The sequence below is a fragment of the Myotis yumanensis genome, unplaced genomic scaffold (assembly GCF_028538775.1).
Source record: "Myotis yumanensis isolate MYYU_CA2020_CCGP unplaced genomic scaffold, mMyoYum1.0.hap1 SCAF_1, whole genome shotgun sequence".
Classification (NCBI taxonomy): Eukaryota; Metazoa; Chordata; class Mammalia; order Chiroptera; family Vespertilionidae; genus Myotis; species Myotis yumanensis.
The window spans coordinates 40,571,001-40,592,229 of NW_027223752.1; the positions used below are offsets into that span (position 1 = coordinate 40,571,001).

At 46.9% G+C, this 21,229-nt stretch overlaps 1 protein-coding gene and 1 pseudogene across 1 annotated transcript; both read right to left on the reverse strand.

Moving 5' to 3' along the window:
• Positions 1-2,709: 2,709 nt before the first annotated feature.
• LOC139002522 (single-stranded DNA-binding protein, mitochondrial pseudogene) lies at positions 2,710-3,150 on the reverse strand (annotated as a pseudogene).
• Positions 3,151-10,696: 7,546 nt separating this feature from the next.
• SIX6 (SIX homeobox 6) lies at positions 10,697-12,468 on the reverse strand. The gene is made up of 2 exons (XM_070403744.1): positions 11,897-12,468; positions 10,697-10,865 (listed from the first exon to the last, which is right to left on the reverse strand). The coding sequence occupies exons 1-2, from the start codon at positions 12,466-12,468 to the stop codon at positions 10,697-10,699; spliced, it is 741 nt and encodes a 246-aa protein (XP_070259845.1).
• Between the last annotated feature and the right edge of the window lie 8,761 nt (positions 12,469-21,229).

Here is a 21,229-nt window from a genome sequence, read left to right on the forward strand (position 1 = left end):
TTTTAAAGATAGCTTTTGAGTATAACCTTATCAAATTTTTCTGGGAATACATTTTACTAGAGGCCCCGTGCACAAAATTTGTGCACTTGGGGGGGGGGGTCCCTCAGCCTGGCCTGTGCCCTTTTGCAGTCTGGGACCCCTTTGGGGATGTCCACCTGCTGGCTTAGGCCCACTCCCTGGGGGATCGGGCCTAAGCTGTCAGTCAGACATCCCTCTGGCAGCCCGGGAGCCCTCAGAGGATGTCCACTTGCCAGGGGGAGCAGGCCTAAGCTGCAGTCGGACATCCTTAGTGCTGCTGAGGAGGCGGGAGAGGCTCCCACCACCACCGCTGTACTGGCAGCGGTCAGCCTGGCTTGTGGCTGAGCAGAGATCCCACTGTGGGAGCGCACTGACCACCAGGGGGCAGCTCCTGCATTGAGTGTCTGCCCCCTGGTGGTCAGTGTGTGTCATAGTGACCAGTCATTCCCAGTCCTTCTGCTGTTAGGGTCAATTCGCATATTACCCTTTTATTATATAGGATAGAGGCCTGGTGCTCGGATGGGGGCTGGGTGGTTTGCCCTGAAGGGTGCTCCGGATCAGGGTGGGGTTCCCGCTAGGGTGCCTGGCCAGCCTGGGTGAGGGGCTGAGGGCCGTTTTCAGGCTGGCCACACCCCCTTCAGGGTGGGGGTCCCTACTGAGATGCCTGGCCAGCTTGGGTGAGGGGCTGATGGCTGTTTGCAGGCTGGTCACACCCCCTTCAGGTTGGGGGTCCCCACTGGAGTGCCTGGCCAGCCTGGGTGAGGGGCTGATGCTGTTTGCAGGCTGGTCAAGCCCCACAGTGGGGACCCTCACCCCATGGGAGTGTGGCCAGCCTGGGTGAGGGGCTGAGGGCTGTTTGCAGGCTGGCCACACCCCCTTCAGGGTAGGGGGAAGCCCTACTGGGGTGCCTGGCCAGCCTGGGTGAGGGGCTGATGGCCGTTTTCAGGCTGGCCACGTTGCGGGCTGGAAGCAGGTATCTGGGATTTATTTCTCTTCTATAATTGAAACTTTGTAGCCTTGAGCAGAGCTCAGGACCAGCCAGGGAAGGCGGGAAGCTTGGCTTCCTCCATCGCCAGGGGCAACCTAAGCCTCCTATTTGCTCCAGCTCTGTGGCCGCCACCATCTTTGTGACGGACTGATGGAGTGAGGGTGTGACAGTTAATTTGCATATTACTCTTTTATTAGATAGGATGTCCCAGATAATAGAACAGTGTACTGAACCTGTTCTCACTGGACCTAAGCAGAGGCAGAATTACCTTGAAGCAAATGGTGCTTAGGTTTCCACTTGCCTGGGCCCCTTCCCAGACCCTGGGAGGGATCCTAGCAATATGTTCACATGATCATGCATTTTGGGCAAATTTTTGAAATAAGATAATTACAACAGACCACTGACTCTTTCCACTCTTATTTCCACTTTGTCACATTTCCCCTAGTGCTGGGTAGCCCTGGAGTAACCACAGTCATTTTTGTGATCCAATAACTAAAGGGAAGTTGAGTTGGAGATACAATTAGTTTAGGTTTACTGGTATATATTTTTATGGTTTGCTGTCACTTTTGTGTATTTTTAGGCTATTGCTAGCTGCCTCAGTGCAGGGATGTATTGCAGAAATATTCCTACTGCCCACTGTGCCGATTCATGTGTCACAACATGAACGTGTAAAGGCCTTGATCACAAACTGGTTAGTGAGTGTTATCAATGCAAAGATTATTTAAGATGGGTTACTGTTCAAGGAAACTTGAAATGTCCTGAGATCTTACTGCTCATATATGAAAGAAACTTCAGAGGCTTGCCCAAATTTGATAATAAGCCTAAAAATTACACATGGCATTACCAATACTGAGCTCTAACGCTGAAAAAAGCTCTTCTAAATTATGAATTAAAAAACTGAAATCAGCCCTGGCCAGTTTGGCTCAGTGGATAGAGCATTGGCCTGCGGACTGAAGGGTCCCGGGTTCGATTCCGGTCAAGGGCATGTATCTTGGTTGCGGGCACATCCCCAGTAGGGGGTGTGCAGGAGGCAGCTGATCGATGTGTCTCTCTCATTGGTGTTTCTAACCATCTATTCCTCTCTGTAAAAAAAATCAATAAAAAATATATTAAAAAATTGAAATCAACCTGTATTAGAGAAAATTTGAATTATCTTTCTATTTGAGATTATACTATGAAAGTGTTGTCATATAAAGATGTAATCAGCCAAAACCGGTTTAGCTCACTGGATAGAGCATCGGCCTGTGGACTGAAGGGTCCTGGGTTCGATTCAGGTCAAGGGCGTGTACCTGGGTTGCGGGCACATCCCCAGTAGGAGATGTGCAGGAGGCAGCTGATCGATGTTTCTCTCTCATCGATGTTTCTAACTCTCTATCTCTCCCTTCCTTTCTGTAAAAAAATCAATAAAATATATATTTTTTAAAAAGATGTAATCAAAGGCATACAAAAAAAAAGTAGAAACTTCTAGAGGTGTACATGACAGGTAATGAATAAAATGATTGTGTTATTGTTTGTGGTATTTTGTTATTATTTGTTGTATTGATGTTTGTTGTATTTGCCAGGTTTTAAAATTTTGTAATTGTTGTGATTTCTTTTCTTTTCATTTTGTATATAAATATTTAAATTCTTGTCCTTATAAAATATAAAAACTATCATTTGGAAATAAGACTGTACCAAAAAAGGCCAAAGAAGAATCATCCACTCTATGCCTTCTCTTTTATGTGGTCACTCAGAAATATAATGTTATCAACTATAATTATTGTTGCTTGTTGCCTCACATTATTTTTATCCATGTATCCACCGTAGTCTACTTGCCCTTCCACACAAATTAGAGACCTCTTTTTGACATACTGATATGTCACATATCGAAGGCCTGGTTGGAATGCTGAAATTCTGTGGCATGTTGTTTTTTGACTGACATCACCCATTTGGTATGCTTCACTTTCCCCTGATTTTTCTCATTTGTTGCTAGAGAAAATAATGTGACCATTTTTTTTTCTTCCACCTGTCTCATAACAGGGCCCTGACCTACTCACCTAAGTAACTACACACGATTCAGAGATCTTTCAAGAGTGAAACTGCTAGCTATTTTAGACTCGCGTTTGACAAAACTGAAGTACCTGTAATGCAAGTCTTTAAAACATGGCTTGTATTTTCCATTTCCTACAATCTAATCTTGTCTTTTCCCAGCACAGGACTCATGCCTTCTTCTCTTACTCTTATGGCTGTTTTTTTCTCATACCCAATTTTGTAATCATAATTTTGTATCCTTTACTTTAAAGAGTATTCTCCCCTCCAAATTGTGTTAACTTCAAGCTCTACAAAACCTGGATTCTTCTCTGCTCTTGTGACTCTGAGCAAGTAATGTGAGATACTAGTTTTCTTATCTGGAAGGCTGGAATCACCATCTCTGCTAACTTATCTTCGCAGAGTTCTTGTGAGAAAGTGAGATGATGCAAGTGAAAGGACTTTTTTATTAGCTATAAAGAGCCATAAAATGTAAGTAAAGTGAGATCACTGCTTCCTCCTCAAAGAAATGGGACTTTCATTTCCCCCAAGAGGTTATGTTCTCTTTTCAGCATTCATACTTTACATTTGGGATTATCCTGACTTTCGGGACAGGCCATGATCCTTTTGGAGAGCTCCACATAGATGACAAGCAGCCCCAAGCAGCGTAAAAAGCCCAGGAAAGAAGGATGGTGCCAGCACAAGCCCATCCATTCCCACTGCTGGAAAACCAACACACTGGCTCCTCTCTGCTGGGGGTGATGAACAGAGCTGCTTCTGATACCAAGGACAGCATTTAGCATTTAAATTCAGTAATACCCCAAATATTCAGTACTTCTGGAGTTGAACCTGAGAATTTTTCATTTCTAACAAGTTCTCAAGAGATGCATATGTTGATGGTCTGCTAGATAGAGAACCTCGGTGTTTCAATTCATCTTCAGCTATCATCATTGATATATCTCTGTTTTAATATGATAGTCACATCCTGATCTTGGGGTTGGAACCTGGATGTTTGGACAATTTCTAGGTTGTCCATTTTTACATTTTAAAGGTATTCATTTAATTAAAATATTTGATTAAATACTTTATCAAATCCAAGATGCCATTGATTGTGAGATACACCTGGTTTTAAAAAAACAAAACACAAAGCTCAGATAGTTGAGTGATTAGCCCATATTCACAGATTAGGTATTTTCAAGCAAGATCTGTTTGATCCCACCCTCTCAGATACCAGTTCATTGCTACAAGCTGCTTCTATATAGGTTTCTTCTTCCTATTGGTAAGTTGATGAATCCAGCTCATAGTCATAATTCCTGCAAAAATAATTTTGTAGTGATCAGATGTCTAACATATACGTATGCATAGGCCTTTAGTCAAAATGCATACTTTATCATGAATGAATGGAAAATGAGTATACCCAATGCAATAAAATATGCTTTAAATGGATAACTCTTCAATAGAAATTTTAAATATTTGAAAATATTTGGAATACATAATAAACTAGTTTACCACCAACCAGACTGCTCACATATCAAATTAAAATGCACCACCTGAACTTAGATATTTTATTTCATGGTAGAAAATTCAAGACTAATCTCTTCAGCCAGAAAGACAAATAGTAAAATCAACATTCTCATGTTGCAAATTGACAGTGCCAGGCTAAATGACTTTCCAAGAAGCAGTTATATATATGTGTGTGTGTGTATTTTATCAGAATTCAAAATTACACACAGTTCATTTGCTTTTTTTCCATTAAATTTTAAAATTCAGATTTCCATGGGACTTCTGTGATTTAAGATTTTAATCAAAACTCTGGTTCCCTCGTTGCGTTAGTCTGAGCATGGGTGTGGAATGCCAATCCACTGTCTTAAAATTGAACACCTTATCTGAGTTTGTGACTTCTTTGCGTGTTTACTTTTTAATTTGTAGGCCAAGACTAAAGTGGGGGGGGGGGGGGGAGAGAGAAGAGAGAAAAGAGATTCTTGGAACAGAAATCCTCTGTCATCCTACAGAAGACAGAAATATTAGGATATAATAGCTAGAATTTTCAAAATCCCAGGGTGACCCTTACCTTACTGTTTGGGGAAATGTGTGTGTGAGAAGATAATTTTCATGTAATGAACTCAAAGCCCCAGGATATCTAAAACACCACATGCCTAGAGGAAGAATCATCGCAGACAACCTGACAAGTAGGTAAGTGCAGCTGACCAGAGCTGGGAGGATTTAAGTGAACTGTGGGTCCAGCCTATGTTAGTCATCCCCGTGGCCCACATGGGCTCAGAGCGAGCAGCAGTCCTCTACTAATTCCGAACAGACAGGCCTCAAGGAAGATCCAGAATTCATTTGGTTTTAGAATATTTCTTAAGCACCTAATCATTAGGATAGGCGCTGGGAATATAAAGGAGAATATGATTTGGCCCTTGCCCTTCAGGAGCTTACACTCTAGCGGGGGGAGTCAAACGTATAGATAAATTAGTGTATTGCAACCTTTAACACAGACGATTCGGTAAGGTACGGTGGAGGCATTAAGAAGGGAGAGGGAAAGTCTCTGAGAGGCGCAGTCAACTAAGCAAGACTCCTTCCAGGAGGGGCAGGCGCCCTGGATTAGCAGGTCAGCAGTTCTGTGCAGGGGAAACCGAAACCAAGGGACGAGCGAAACGGCGCGGGCAGAGCGCGGAGCCGGAACGGCGAGTTCTGGCTGGGATCGCCCTCACGCCCCTTTGTCTCCAGACCAGGGAGCGAAAAGGTGGCGAAAGCCAGTTGGAGCCCTGGCGCTAGAGTAGGTCTAAAGAAGTTTGGAACGTAAACCCTAGCAAATAGAGAAGCTCGGCAGGCTCTAGCCTGGGGAGATTCCTAACAGCTGAAACGGGAGCCTCCAAGTGTCCCACTGGAGGGGCCTCAGGTGGCGGCGGGGCAGCCCGAGTTTAACGGTGCAGTCTCGGACACTCGGTCCTCCGGGCGCCCTGCCCCTGGTTCGCGCCCCGACGGCTGACCCGCGGGTCTGCTGGGCGCGCAAAGCCCGCTCCCGGCGTCTGGAGCCTACCTGCTCTTCCGGCACTGCTCGGGGACCCGCTCGGCGCCACCGACAGCCGGCGTCACGATGGTCCTGGGGCCAGGCCCAGCCTGGGGGCTCGAGGCCGCCCGCCCAGCCCAGGCTGCTCGCACGCAGGCCCGACGCGCACGGATGCGACGCGCACCGGAGGCCCAGACCCCGCGCGCCGGAGGCCCAGACCCCGCGCACCCGAGGCCCAGACCCCGCGCCGGAGGCCCAGACCCCGCGCACCCGAGGCCCAGACCCCGCGCCGGAGGCCCAGACCCCGCGCCGGAGGCCCAGACCCCGCGCACCCGAGGCCCAGACCCCGCGCCGGAGGCCCAGACCCGCGCGCCAGGGGCTCAGACTCCGCGCGCGTGGGAGGCTCAGACTCCGCGCCGCCAGAGGCTCGAGGGCGAGCGCGTGCCCCCACTGCCCCCCCCCCCCGAGCGTTCATTTGTGTTTATTCCCGCACCTTGATTTTTATTTAATCCCCCCAACCCCTTGATGGTGAGAAGTTCCTGCTCTCGTGCTACTCGAGGCAGGCGGTCTCACAGGGGCGGCTCGCGCTCGGCACGTCTGGGAACCCCCAGGCGCTGAACGGAAAGCGTGGTGTGTGGAGCTGTCATCCACAGTCACGATCCGGCCCCGGAGGAGGGAGCCGCCTTCCCGCGTGCTGGGGCCACTGTGGTCCCATCTTGGGGGGAAAGGTCGGCCTCCCCGCGCAGCATCGCCTCCTCTAGGGAACCCACGCGCTCGCGCCCCCGCCGCCGCCTCCCCGCAGGACTCCAGGGGGGCGCCCGGGCCAGTGCGCGGACAATGACCCCTTCTCCCCTGGCCGCCGCCTCCCCCCGACACCGCCCCCCGCGAGCCCCCGGGCAAACCTATTAGCCATTCAGTCGGACAAAACCCCGCGGCCCGCGCATTGTCCCGCGGAGCGCCCGGCCGCAGTCATTAGCCCTGATTACGCTGAGCCGCCTGACAGCCCCGCGGGCCGCCGGGCAGACCCCCGCTCACCCCGCCCGGCAGCCTCACAAAGGCAGCGGAAATCGCCGCGCACCCCGCGTCCCGGCTGAATAGAGCGAAAAGCTGCTGCTCCTCTCCGCCCGCCCCATTCACGTTGCCTTTTGATACAATATTTTTTTCTTTTTTGTTAAAATCAGGGAGAGAGACCGAGGTCAAGGAAGATTTTGCTTGAGCTCTTTGCCTGGCATTTGTTTAATGTAAACAAAGAGCAAGTCCTCCCGCACCCCGGCCTCTCCTCCCCTCCCTCCAGATTTTTATAAACAAACTGGGGACGGGAGAGGCGGCGGCTGGGGAGCGAGCGCGGCTGCTGGAGGAGCCAGGAGCCGCGGCCTTTGGGGAGCAGGAGCCAGCGCGCTTTGGGTGGAACTGGCGGGAGGTTGAAATACGTGTAACCCGTAGAGGAGCCTGAGCTGGGGCTGGGGTTTAATCCTCACATTGGTTAAGTCTATTGAAATGTAAGCATGCAGCTTCTTTCCACTTTGCTGGAGTAACTGTTTTTGTTGTTGTTGTTGTTGTTTTTGTTTTGGAAATTGTTACAGGAAAGGAACATCAAGAAAGAAAGGAAACCCGTCATATGGAGATTTCTCCAAATTCAGAAAACATCCACATTGCTTCTTCCTGAAATGAGAACAAACAAACAAAAAAAACCCAACGCCTTGCGAGACTAGGATAAAATTGATACGGAAAACAATTTTTTTTTTAAAGGAAATGAAACGCTTACAATACCTATCCACGGGAAGATTTGGACCAACTTCCAACATGTGATCATGAAAGACTTGATTATTCACAAAAGCAGTTAGGTGCCACCGGGTTTCACATAAACATTTCTTTAAAGTCTCTTAAATAATAGGCCACATATTAGATAAATCTCCAGATTGGTGAAACAGAATAGTTACTTTTAATGTAGTCCTTAGGCAGCATGTTACTCAAAGCAAATTAGATGCATTTTTTAAAAAGATATACTTTAAAGGCTTTCACCAAAGCAGGAAGAAAAATCTTCCATCACTGTTTGCCTCCCTCCCCGCCCCCCCCCCCCCCCCCGCCTTTTTTTCGGAGCAATAGTTATTTCGAAATTATTTGTAAAGAGAAAGCTTAGTTCTTAGCACCACCCCCCTTTTCTTGAGACTGCAGAGTGGACATTTCCTTTTGCTTTTAGGCCTCATTTGAACTGGTGAGTGGGATGGGATTTTAGAATCTCAAATTCCTTTACATAAGTCCACTAATTAGTCCGTTCCCTTCCCTGTTGGATCTGGAAGCATCAGCTTAAGAGATAAAATTTGCCAACTGTCTTCTTCAAATGCTGGTTCTGGGCAGCTCCATAATTAGGATGGGGTGAGGCTGGAGAACAAGGCTGGAAATCCCTTGATTTTGCATTGAAGTGCAGTACTCTTTGGCAGATTTAGGACCAGAGTGAGGCAAGGGAGGCACCTAGAGTGCAAAATTTAAGGAGGCACTCAATCCCAGATGCCTCGCACTTGCTGCACTTGCCTGACCTTTAGAGTGAATGCCTCCTTAAATTTCAGGTGCCTTCTTTGCCTCCTCCGGAGAACTGGCCCAGCTTCTTGGCCTTCTAGGAACTACCGGGGACTCTGGGAAATATAACAAAGTCTTGAGGAAGCTCTACCACCCAAGCCTTTCAGGACTCACAGTAGGACTTTTGCTTGCTTTTTGGAAGAGCACAGCTTGATCACAAAGACTTCCCTACTCTTCCACCTAGCGCTCTTGTACAAGAGAGTGTTGATTGTCAACAGATCTCTGGATAAGGGCTGCTGTCTACAATGACAACCACTTATAAAGCCCCAGTGAGGCCACATCTGTTTCAGCAATTGAGAAACCAAAAATCAACCTTTATTTGTGCTGCGGGCTTCCCCATATATCTTGCCATTTGACTGCTTTTTGTCTTCCATGACGTCACTTATTTTTGTTCTGTTTGCACATTGGCATATCCATCCAAATAAGTTAGCAGGCTTCTGTTAAGGACAGAAAGGCAAATTGAAAGGAGTCCAATGGGGAGGGGAGCTTGAGGAGGGAAGTTCAGCTCAACTTATTTAAAGATCAATGTCAAACTGTATAATATGCTATCCTTTTCACGAGGAAAAAAGAAAACCTTAGAGACTCTCTGGATAGCATTTACATTTTTAGTGCAAGAACTGCGCGTGCATGTGTGTGTGTGTGTGTGTGTGTGTGTGTGTGTCTGAGCCTGAATGTGCCTGCACACTTAGGGAGGGCAAATTAAATACTAAGAATATTTATATTTTTAATTGAAGCCACTACAGGACAATGAAGCTCTCGGTGATTTCTTTCCTCTTTAATACAGAAGTCAGATTTATCTGCGGCTTTCTATTTCACCTCAATATGTGACATGACTACATTCTCCCCCCCATCGCAGTATATTCCTTTTGTTGAAAATAATGCATTTGATTAATACCTGCTTCTGTGGCAAGAAGATGCTAGTCTAGTTATTACAACCTCTCCTATCTTCTTTTGTCTACGTTTAATGAGTTCAATCCTAAATGTGGTATATGCTCACTCTAACATGATCGTGAGTACCTTCTGCTTTTGTATGGGAGGGGGCCTCAAAGGAGATGGAAAGTCTTTCTCACTGCAGAGACTGTGTCAGATCAATCTTACATTTTTATCAAATAGGATTCACTATTAAGCCCTAGAACTTGGCTTCCTAAATTGTTCTTGAAAGCCACTGACACTTAATAAAAGGGAGTGTCAGGTGGATAAGCCATACTTACCTGGGCTGAGGATGTGGGGAGTTGCCTTATAGGGGATGATCACATTGCCAATTTCTAGGTTTAAATATATCATACACATGTATGTGCATACATACATACATACATACATGCAATTTGACTTGGAAGGTGCTTATGACCTTAGCATAACATATACCAGGAGACATCAGAAAAGGCAAAGGTACCATTTGCACTAGAGTCCTTGCCTGCCTGATGAAGAGAAGGATATTTTTTATTGTTTAAAGTATTACATGTCCTCTCCGCCCCCCCCCCCCCCCCCCCCCCGATTAATCCCCTCAAAAGGATTTTTTAAGGAATCTGAGAGTAGCTCCCTTAGTTAGGAAAGGTTGCTCACCAGGTTTTTATTGTTTGACTTCCTCATACAGAACCCTGCACCTTTAGAAACAGCAAGTTTCCAAGCTACAGGGACACCTACCATACCAGTCTCTTAAATAAGTAAATAAACAGCATATATATGTTTTGTTTAAAAAACTTTAAAGCAAAAGTTATACATATAGCGTCCTTTCGACATGAAATACCCACGGGAGATTCAGAGATTCAGGGCAGGTGCTCAGTCTGCAGTTCAGGTTCCAGAGGCATCTTTGCAGCACTCTCCTTGGGGAAAAGCAAAGCAAAGAGAACAGAGCTCTGGTCGGGCGGCCTCACCGTGGGCCCCTGCCATAGTGGCCGGAGGGTGCCAGTGGAGCCGGCTGGCCACTGGGCGGACATGACAATCCTCTCGCAGGCACCTCATCCAGAGTCCCTGGCCACCTGGCTTCCAACGCACTGGACTTGTTTGGTGGGTCTCTCCTCTTCCCTCCCTCCTTCATGTTGTCTGTGTCTTTGTACACTGGATTCTGTTTCTGAGCCTGCTGTTGGCGCAGCTTAGATGTCGCACTCGCTGTCGCTTGACGTGATGGAGATGGCTGAAGTGGCTGCCTTGCTGGACAGGCTGGCGGCTGGGCTGGCTGTGGTCCCCAGCACCTCGGTAGTGCCCTCGTCCTCAGCTCTTAGCACCCGCCCGGAGCCCTGAGACAGGACTTGCTGCTGGAGTCTACGGGGAAGGAATGGAACACACTTAATATATTCCTCATTGCCCCCTGGTCCATGTCCCTGAAGCCCAGCGGCCAGTGGCTCTCCCTCAGAACCCGGGCATTAAAGCCAGTAAGATGAGGCAACAGGGGTTGGGCAGGAGTCCTCAGCCGCCTCTGCGGAGCCCTGCAGTTGCCCCACCCTTCTTCAGAGTCCTTTCCACTCCCAGTCTCCCCAGGCTGTGAATGCTGGGCTCACAGGGTCATTCCCGGTTGTTGGCCACCTTTGAAAGATTACAATACTATCAGGATAAATGAAGTGTGGGTGACGAGGGTGGAGTAGGCACTGGGGCAGGGGACCCCCTTCCCAGAGAACCCCCTTCCCAGAGTGTGTCTGTGTCTCCAAGGCCTGGTTGGCCCAAAGCTAAGGGCCAAAAGGGCTGGCTGGGAGTTGCAGGGAGCATCTGGGCCTGGGGGAAGAGGCAGTGTTTTTGGCCAAAATGCTTGGCTGATTGAGAGCCTTACTCTGGAATAAAAAAGCTATTCTGAGACTGGGCTGCCCACGCTTGGGAAGAGAAGAGCTCCACTTCCCACTTCCTAGAAACAGAAGTTCATGGACAACTGTTTTCATAGAATCAGAGCAGGACGCATCTGCGCTTTAAAGAGGCCCGGACTGCCGCGCTGCTAATAAGCCAGGCTTCGCTCCATAATAAGAGCCTGGGCCAAGGCTGACAAGAATTAGCTTTGGGCCTTGAGGTCCCTCATTGTTTCTGGGATTTTAATTTCTTTCCCCTTCCCAATGCAGCCTGCATTTGGTGACTGGGACCGACTGCTGGATCGACTCCCCAGGCTCCCAGAATGGAGAGGGTGTAGAACCAAGCGCCCGGGAGGAACCCCTGCCCAGAATCCCAGAACGCGGGGCCTCAAAACCGAAGGCAGACCGCGCTCCCAACCCTGCGGAATCCAAGTCGCGGGGACCCAGGCCCGGCGCCCAGGGTGCCGTCGCCCGCCCCCTTCCCGGTGAGTGCAAGGCGGGGAGGCTCCGGGGACTGACCTGTTCTTTGCAGCCGCCGCCCGGTCCCTTTGTCGGCGGTTTTTGAACCAGTTGCCCACCTGCGTGGGGGTCAGTCCGGTGGCCTGGGCGAGCTCACGCTTTTTGCTGGGGTTGGGGTACGGGTCCTGCAGGTACCATTCCCGCAGCAGGTGCCGCGTGCGCTCCTTGAAGCAGTGCGTTTTCTGCTCGCCGTCCCAGATGGTGCGCGGCAGGGGGAACTTCTTGCGCACGCGGTACTTGTCCACCGGCCCCAGGGGCCGTCCACGCAGCTTCTCGGCCTCCTGGTAATGCGCTTCGAGCCACAGCGCCTGCAGCTTGGCGTGCGACTCCTTGGTGAACTTGTGGTTTTCCAGGATGTGGTAGAGCTCGCGGTAGTTGCCGCCGTGAAAAGCCACGATGGCTCGCGCTCGCAGCACCGATTCATTCTTGTTGAGGGCCTCGCAGGCCGCCGGGGCCACGGGCAGCGACCAGAGGAAGCGACCCAGGCGCTCCACGTCGCCGCTCTCCTCCAGCGTCTCGCATACCCCCGCCACTTGCTGGGGGCTGAAATTCAGGATGGGCAGCTGGAACATCGAGGCGGCGCCGGCGGCAGCGGGAGCGCCGAGCCGGGAGCGGGACGCGCGGCAGATGCCCACTGGCCCACCGGGTGCGCCAGGCTCTTCTCGGTGAACCCGCTCGGGGCAGCCGGACTGATCGCTGGGGCGGCGGTGGCGGCGGCGCAGCTGCGGGGAGCCAGCGAGCGGGAGGGATGCGAGGAGGCGCGGGCTCCGCGGCTCAGGTCCAGCTTCGCTCAGTTAGGGCCGGCGGGCGGGCGGGCGGGCTTCTCTACTGGGGTGGGCGGATTGGCAGCGCGGGCGCCATGGAGACCCCCTGTCACTCACTAGCCGGCTCTGCCAATCAAGACCGCAACCCGGGCGTCCAGGCCATTTCAGCACCTCCCCGCTCTCGACAGCGCCCACTGCCCGCCCGTGGACTTCCCCGCAGTATTTTGCAGAACCCCGAGGAGGAAAAGACTTGCGAGTAGCTGGGCGGAAAAAGAGTCGAGAGCAGCAGCGTTTCAACAGCCTTTCAACCCCCGTCTCCCTAGCCTTGTTCTTCTGTCCCCCGCCTTCCATCCCCCCTCCCCCCTCCCCCTCCCCCAAGAGGCAGCGAAGCTACAGGAATCCACTTTGGGGCGATGCGTTGCCTGGGTCAAGAGGTCTCCAGAGGACAAAGCGGACTGGCCAAATTGAAATCCTCCAAGGACCCGTCATTTAGCTGTAACCACACAGCAAACAGTGCGGGGAGCGCAGGAACAGGCAGGGAGGGAGAGTGGATCACCTCGTTTCTTCCCAGCACCCATCCCCGCAGGCCTTTCCTCCTTTTCTATCTGCCAAAGCAGCCCAGTGGGAAGCCACTCTGAAGCAGAAGGAACGGACCGGGGATCTGTAGGAGGTCAGTGTGGACTCCATACCCCACCACCACCTTCAAAAGCCTCCTGGAATCATTCAGAGCTAGGTGCTGACCATGAAGTCAAACACTCGGAAGAAAAGGGGCATCGCACCCTCCAAAAGTTTATGCTTTTCAGCCTCCTCCCCTCCCCAGTTTAATGAACTTGAATAAATGTGCGGCATAGCCGCATCTAGAGTGAGAAGTCATTGGAAGGTCAGGACAGCAACTCAAAAGCTTATTTCAAAGATGTTCTTTAAAATATTGATTTGCTTTTTCTTGAAGGCTAGTTTTTCCCCTAGTCTGTGTTGCAACATTTAACTCTTAAGCTGGGGATAGAAACTCTAACCTTGGCCTTTTTAGCGCAAAAGTAACTCAGTAGAAGTAAATGGGGGGGGGTGGGGGAGTGGCACAACAATGGTTTGCAGGGGTGGGGGGGAGGGGGGGAGGACAGAAAGCGCCTACTAAGCTGTTGAGCACTGACTCCGCCCGCCCACAGAGAAGGCCTTCTTGGCCGCTCTGCCTTCAGGCCCGCGGGTTGAATTTGTAACTTTTATTGATTTCCAACTGACGTTTGCATCACACCGTGTTCCGAGGCCTAGGTAAAAAGCAACCCCAGTCTCACCTGGGCCTTTCACGGAGGTTGTTGAGTTTGAAGAAAATGATTGGGAGGGGGCGTCCAAGGAAAGCCACCTTTGGAAGGCCCACCCCAAGAAAGGAATCCACGAGGGAGGTTCTCCTGGAACTGGACTGGGCCCGGGCTGCCTTTTCTTTAGGATCAAGCACAATCTGTACGCGGCTTGTACAGCTCCGGTCACTCAGAAGGCAGATAGATAGCACAGATGGTTGGAGGTGTCGGGTCAGATCATGCTACGCCTGAGTGCAGGGCAAAGCTCATTCTGACGGGAAACCCTGATATTATTTTCACAGATCTTCACAGTTCACTCGCAAAAAATAGCAGAGGGGAAGAAAAAGGCCCTGCAACCATTTACATCATTTCTGTGAGATTGCCCGCCGCCTCCACAGAGAGGCTTTATTTTTCTAAAGAGCTCATTTTCTTGAAATGCGACAGGGCCAGAGGCAACATAAAGAGAGAGATGAGGGTAATGGCAAAGCACAGACCTTCTCTAGCTTAGGGTGACTTCCAAATCCGCAGGAAGGACAACTTTAGTGAGAAACATCACACACAAGGGCCCACGACACGCAGTGCAGAACACCAAGCGGGCCTTAGGGCGAAGGGAGACCACCGGAGGGCTGCGTGCGTGGCACTTCTGTCCAAGGATGGAAAGCATCTCCTGCTCCTGTTTATAGAAGTTTCTCCATTCCCTCCTCGGGGTGTCTCCCCTGCCCACGTTCCCAGCAGAATCGCTTCCCACCCGTGCGCAGAAGCCAACGGGGGTCTCGGGACCTTCCAGACCCAGAGCCCAGAGCAGCTGCCGCTGGAGGTGATGAGTTGCGGTGCCCCGGGGTCCGAGCCTCCTGGACCCCTTTTCTGCGCAGTTTGAAAGCGGCGAATTGCTTCCGACCCCCAGTCTTTGTGAGCAAGTCGTGTTTACGTTCCGAGTCCAGGTGCCATAACCAGGAAATGGGAACACGTATCCCACCTCTTGGTCAATAGTTGCGCAAATAGTCAATTAGAGGACGCGTTGGCTTAAGCGTGTCCGGGGCTCTCGGACGACTGGGAGCCAAAGCGAGGACTGGCTGCGCTGGAGCCACGGGAGAAGGGCGCAGCCTTCGGCGGGCGGCAGAGTCCGAGTCCCAGCACGTCCCACCCGACGCGGTGTCTGGGCGCGGGGCGGATGGGGTCTGAGAAGTGTCTGGAGGCTTCAGGAAATTCTACCTTCTCCATCGCGGGGGGACTTGGTTTAATTTTGTTAACTCAAAGGAAATAAACTGCACCCCCCACCCCCACCCCGCACGTTAGGGGGAAAAGGACAAACAGAAGAAATATGCGGGGCTCCCCATCCCCGGAAATGAGACAAAGCTCCGGTGGGTTCCTTAGAAATAATCTTACTGTGGAGAAGGCAGTAACCCACACCCACCTCTAAAATGCACTTCTTTCGGGTTTCCAGGCAAAAGCTGGACCTTCGGGTTGGCTTCTCTTCGTTTCACAGCAGGCTAGATTTCTACCAGTTTTGGAACTTTGCGCCCCCAGCCTTTTGCGTATGTCCATTTTTATTTTGGGGGGAGAAATCTTCAGTCCCCCCCCTTCAAAGCCATATGTTGCCAGTGGGTGAGAATAATGTAAATAAAAAGACTAGAAAATTACTGTCTTTAGAATTATAGTATTAAAATTTCACACTCTCAAGTATTTACTAATGAATTTAGGATTCTGATTTCAGAAGATATCATATGCATAAATATAGGTATATTTGTGTATGTATTTGATGGTCTCGAGCTTCAGATTATGGAATTAATTCAATATCCTAGTTTTAAAGTACTAACTAGCCTAATAAGCTCCCAAGGTAGACTGCTCTGTTTCATGCATTCATCCCCTGCCAGTATGCACCTTGTCATGAAGAAGAGAGATGCCTCTTTATTGTGTACCTCTGAGAACAAACACCACTGGGAAATGTGTTGTAGATTGGCACTGTAAAATTAACTGACAAAAAGGTATTAAAATTAAAATATTGATCTAATTTTAAAAGATTAGGATATTTTTGTTGTTATTTGCAAAACCATTCACCAGCTATTTTTTAAATGATGCAAAATTGCTTATGTTAAGCCGAGGGAAATTTTCATAAGTTTAAATGTGGAAAAATGTACCGTTTGAAAGTAACAATTAATTAGCACTAATGTGTTTTTTAAAATGTTAGGCTGACTATGCAGCTCTGTTTTGACCTCTTGTTCCTAGACATTTGATGAGAACTTGTATTTAAGCCAAAGAGTGTATTGCAAGTCATACTCCTTGTTTAAACTATGGTCTTGAATTCACTTTTCTCTCCCCCACTTCTGTGGGGTAAGCCTAAATTTTCACAGAGCTTGTTTAGGGATATGTATCAATCAGTGGGTTCTTGTGTGAGGGATTAATATTTAAAAATGTAACTAGTATGTCACTTATAAATACTTTATTATTAGTAATGAAACATTAGTTGGATGACTGAAAGAATGATTAATTCATAGTTTTCTGCTGGAACTTTATTTTTTCCACCAGCAGGTTATTTTTGACCATTTTCAAATCCAAGATCAAAGTATCTTTCTAAAATACACATAGAAACTTAAAAATTCAATGAAGTGAAAAATTTAAGTTTATTTATGTCCTCTGGATGAGCCAAACATTAAGTTGTATGCATATCATATAGAAGTATTAATTATGTGTTATATGTATAGTAAGTAATAATTCCCTTCCAAGTACTGTAAAATCAAATAGAGGCATTAGCCTCCAATAAATACCCTATGTTCTCTGAGTTGATCCATATGGTTAGCATAAACTACTTTAAAAATTGCATTACAAAAAAATACATTTACATGGCATCTTACTTTTCAAAGCAGCGAATCTCACCACAATAAAATTTGTTCCTAAGAACTTACTATAATTTTGTTTCTTAAAATTTGCTGTAAATACTTATGACTGAATACTTAAAAATTTAAAAATATCTCTGGAGAAAGTGTTTCTATCATGTTACAGTCTATGATTTTTGAGTATTTGCTGAGACAGACAACAATGGTTGAAGGCTATTGGTCAGGCCCTCTTCATTTTACAAATGAATAAAATGTGAAGACCAAAGAGGTTAAATTATTACTCATATTATATAACTAGTTAGTGGTAGAGAGTTTTAAAACACAGTTTCAAACCTCTGTCCATTATATACCTTGCTTTTCCTACCCAAGGAAGATTGTATAATTCCAGCTGAGTTTGAGGGCAGAGGATTTGAATCACGTATAAATGTGTGTAAGGTCCGATGCTGTTTCCTGTTCTTGTGACTTTCAGAGTTTGGAGCACTCTAGTTCACAGATCTCAGAGAGATTTAAACTATTCTGAGTCTTGCCAAGTAGTGTACCCTTGCAAGCCCTAAAAAATCCTTGAATCTCAAATGTGGCTCAGAGACTTCAGTTGTCTTCTTTGGGGGTGGGGGGTTAGAAATGTTGACATCTAGGTTTACTGAAGACCTTTTTCTGAGTCATCACAGGAAAATGGAACTGAATCCAGCCTCTTAGGGAGGAGAGATTGGACTTGAGGTGCTGTAAGGCTTGGTTTAAGAAAACACCCCTACCCCCCACCCCCAAAAAAACCCACCCACCTCCAAACTCTTTTGTCAGGTCTTTCAAAAGAATAACAGTGATGCTCACTAGCATTTCTATAATTAACAAGCTGTCAACATTTCTATTACAACTACAGAAGTCTATTACAGACCACAGAATTGTGATAAATGTTTCTTTAGGTCTGAAATGTTAGCCTTCATCTTCTTTTCAGCTTAAGGGCAATTTTTGAAACCAATTTTGTTTCAATCATTTTGGATCAGTTGTGTGGTAATTTTGGAAGTGCAGATGCTCTAGGCCCACCTATTGAAATAAAGATTTTTAAATGGAAACACAGAGAGGAGTCTGCTTAAGCCCCAGTGGGGACCAGCTGCAATGCTCTGGCAGGGAATTATGTAGACAGACAGTGGGAGTAGATTTAGAAATAAATAAGGGACAGAGAAATATGTGCATGTTTCCTTTAACAGCAGATTTTTTCTCAGCTTCTTCAAACTATGGCATTCTGTTTTGTATTTTAACTGTTAATTACTTTCTCTACTATTTCTAGATATTGGTGAAACTAATATAAGAGAATTTGTCATTATAGCTACTAAAATTTGGGCTGAACTGATTTTTATTTTTATTTTTACTCTTCATTTACTTAAATTTTCTTTCTACCTTTCTCATCTCCTTTCTCCTTGTCTACCTTTTTATTCTTTATCAGTCCTTCTCATGGGCTCTGAAAGTTCATATTTCCCAAAGATTGGTAATTCTCTGTATTATAATAATTTGTATTTATTTTTCCCTTTCCTTTTCTGTTTGCTCTAATTCCATGACTCTTTCTTTCTGCTTCCCACTCTCTATTGCCAAATATCTCCTCACTAAACTAAGCCTTGTTAAAATGCCCTCTGGGATGAACCAGAGGTAGACAAAGACAAAGTGAGCACTTACTCCTGAAAGTCGATGGGGGATGGGAGTGTTTATCAAAGAAGAAGGGTATAGTGTCTCTAGAATGATGTTTTAGGGCAGCGATGCTTCTCAAACTGAACTTCATGGAAGCAGATAAAATAGTAAAAACAGCAAGGATAGTTTACTTGAAATTCCCCAAATGTTCACTGTATTAGTTTCCTGTAGCTGCTGTAACAAATTATCACACACTGGGTGTTTTAAAACTACAGTTCTCTGACAGTTTTGGAGGCCACAAGACCAAGATAATCACGATTGCTTGGTCATGTTGTTATAGACCATTTTTTCTACACACACAGGTACATATTTTTTTCCCTTTTGACAGAAATACTGTCGTATTATTCATACTGTTTTATAACCTTTTATTGTGATAATATTTTGTGAACATTTTCCTGCTAATAATTACACATTATTTTGAATGGCTGCATCGTGTTCCATAGTGTACATACCATAACTTATTTAGCAAGTCCCTATTGATGTTTATTTCAATTGATTCTAGTTTTTCATCAGATTCACATGGTGGTCCAAAAACATCTGACATACCGGCCACCCCTTCCCACAAAGAGGTCGATGGCCACCCTGGCCGGTGTGCTCGGTAGTTAGAGCATCAGCACTAGGGTCGTGGATTTGATTCCCAGTCAGGGGCACATGCCTGGGTTGTGGGTTCACTCCCCACCCCCAGTCAGGGCACGTGTGGGAGGCAACTAGTCAAGGTGTCTCTCTCATATTGGTGTTTCTCGCTCTCTCTCCTCCTCCTCCCCCCCTTCCATTTTCTCTGAAGAGCAATGGAAAGAATATCCTCCGGTGAGGATTAATTTGAAAAAAAAACAACACAAAAACGAGATTCATGGCCAACTAGGGATTTTCCCACTGATGCCTCTTTTCCAAGGCCCATTTCTTCAGTCTCCTGGCTGGCGCACCCATGGTCAGTTTGCAAACTGGCCCCTGTGCCCAGAAGGCAAGGAGAGACCTAAGAAAGAAGCAGATGACTCCAGGTTGATAGGCAGTTGGTTTAATAAGCTGAGGGAACATAATTACGAGGCTTGTCTTGGGGAGCTGTAAAGTGAGTAGGTCTTCACAACTGCCTGTCACATCTTAAAAGTTATGCATATAGAGGCCTTAACTGGATTCAGTCTAGTATCTAGTCAGATGGCCTCACAACTTACTCTTTCAAGGCTATGTCCTTGAAAATGGCTCCCACTGTGAGAATGACAGGCAGAGCACACATTCTAAGGACAGGGGAGGGGCTGAGGAGCCTCTGGTTGCCAGGGTCTAGCTTGTAGGTCAACTGGAGGTCGTGTCCTTTTGATGACCTCCTCCAACAACTTGTATTACATAAATAGTTAATTTGGGATAAATTACACCTTAAATGTTCTCATTCAGGTACATGGGATGGTTCTCATTTATTCAAATGTCCTTTTGTGTCTTTCAATAAAATTTCCTGGTTTCCTCATGTTGGAAAAGCAGATAGGATAACTGAAAAAGCATTATGGTTTATTGTAAAGGTCTTAAGTGCTATACAATTCCATAGATTTTGAAGGCATCATTGTATTACAGTGTGGCACAATAGTTAACATTTACTATTATTTAAAACGAATGCGGAAGTTTTTCCATTTACTCCCCCTGAGTTGGTAGATATGGATAATTGGAAGGGGAAGAGGAGCAGAAAATGAGGTGAGAGCTTGAAGAACTGTGCAAAGTAGGGCATGATAATTGGCTCTTCTACCCGCCCCCCCGCCCCCACTCCCATGAATGCACCCAGACTGCAGCCTAAGAAATAATCTTTAATGAAATTGAGTGATTAGCCTGGGAAGGTAAAGGTCACTTAAAGTGGAATGTTTGTGCTTACTCTAGGCTTAGAAGTTATGCTAGGGCATTCAACAATTAGTAATGAGCCTGAGGGATTTAATGATGTGGTGAAGAATACATATGATTTTTTCTGTATATAGGGAGAAAAAGTGTAATTAGAAACTCCAGGAAGAACAAAATGTGTGCAAGAAATCATGGCTCAAATATGAAACAAACTAAAGCATGGCATGATTATGATCAATTGATAAACTTTAGTTGACTTTGATGCTTGGAAATTTGATACAAATAAATTTTCAAATAGCATATATAATGACACAAAATTTCATCATCTCTACTTTTGTGCATTTAAAAGAACTTTATAAGTGCAGGTGACATAAACCCAACTTACCCTATCTTGAACAACAATGGAATATATTGGCTTAAAGAACTGAAAGTGCAAAGATAGTTGACTCCTCTATATCTTGCTTCTGCTTTTATTTGTGTTGCCTTCATTGTAAGGCTAGTTTTTCCATATGGTGAGAAAGATAATTATCAACTGCTCAAGCTTTACAAGTTTTTGGAGTTCACAGAGACTTTTTCTTCTTCTTTTTTTTTTTTCCATGCAACACATACTGTTTAAGAAAAGACTGGTTCCAGAGATGGAGTGCTTTGATTGGCCAGGCCATTGGTCAATGGTAGGAGGTTATTAAATGAAGGATAGAGCGTTAGATGCAGATTGATGGCAAAGTCCATCCTGAGATCAGAGTCCTGTGGTAGCTAAATGCATAGTATTATTGGTTCTTGTTAAGAAAGAGAAATTCTATTGTCGGAGGGGGAACTCTTGAACATCCTGAGCCTTTATTTCTCTCTAATTTTTTTCTTGTGAGTTTCTACCTTGCTGGATACCGGAAGCAGTGGAGTATGAGGGGGACAACTTTAAGCTTCTGAGAGATGTCTTAGTAACTGTCAGCT

Coding starts and splice junctions, on each gene's coding strand:
- SIX6 (XM_070403744.1), bottom strand. CDS start 12,468: ATGTTCCAGCTGCCCATCCTGAATTTCAGCCCCCAGCAAGTGGCGGGG. Junction 10,866..11,896: donor GCGGCGGCTGCAAAGAACAG/GTCAGTCCCCGG, acceptor CCTTCCCCGTAG/ACTCCAGCAGCAAGTCCTGT.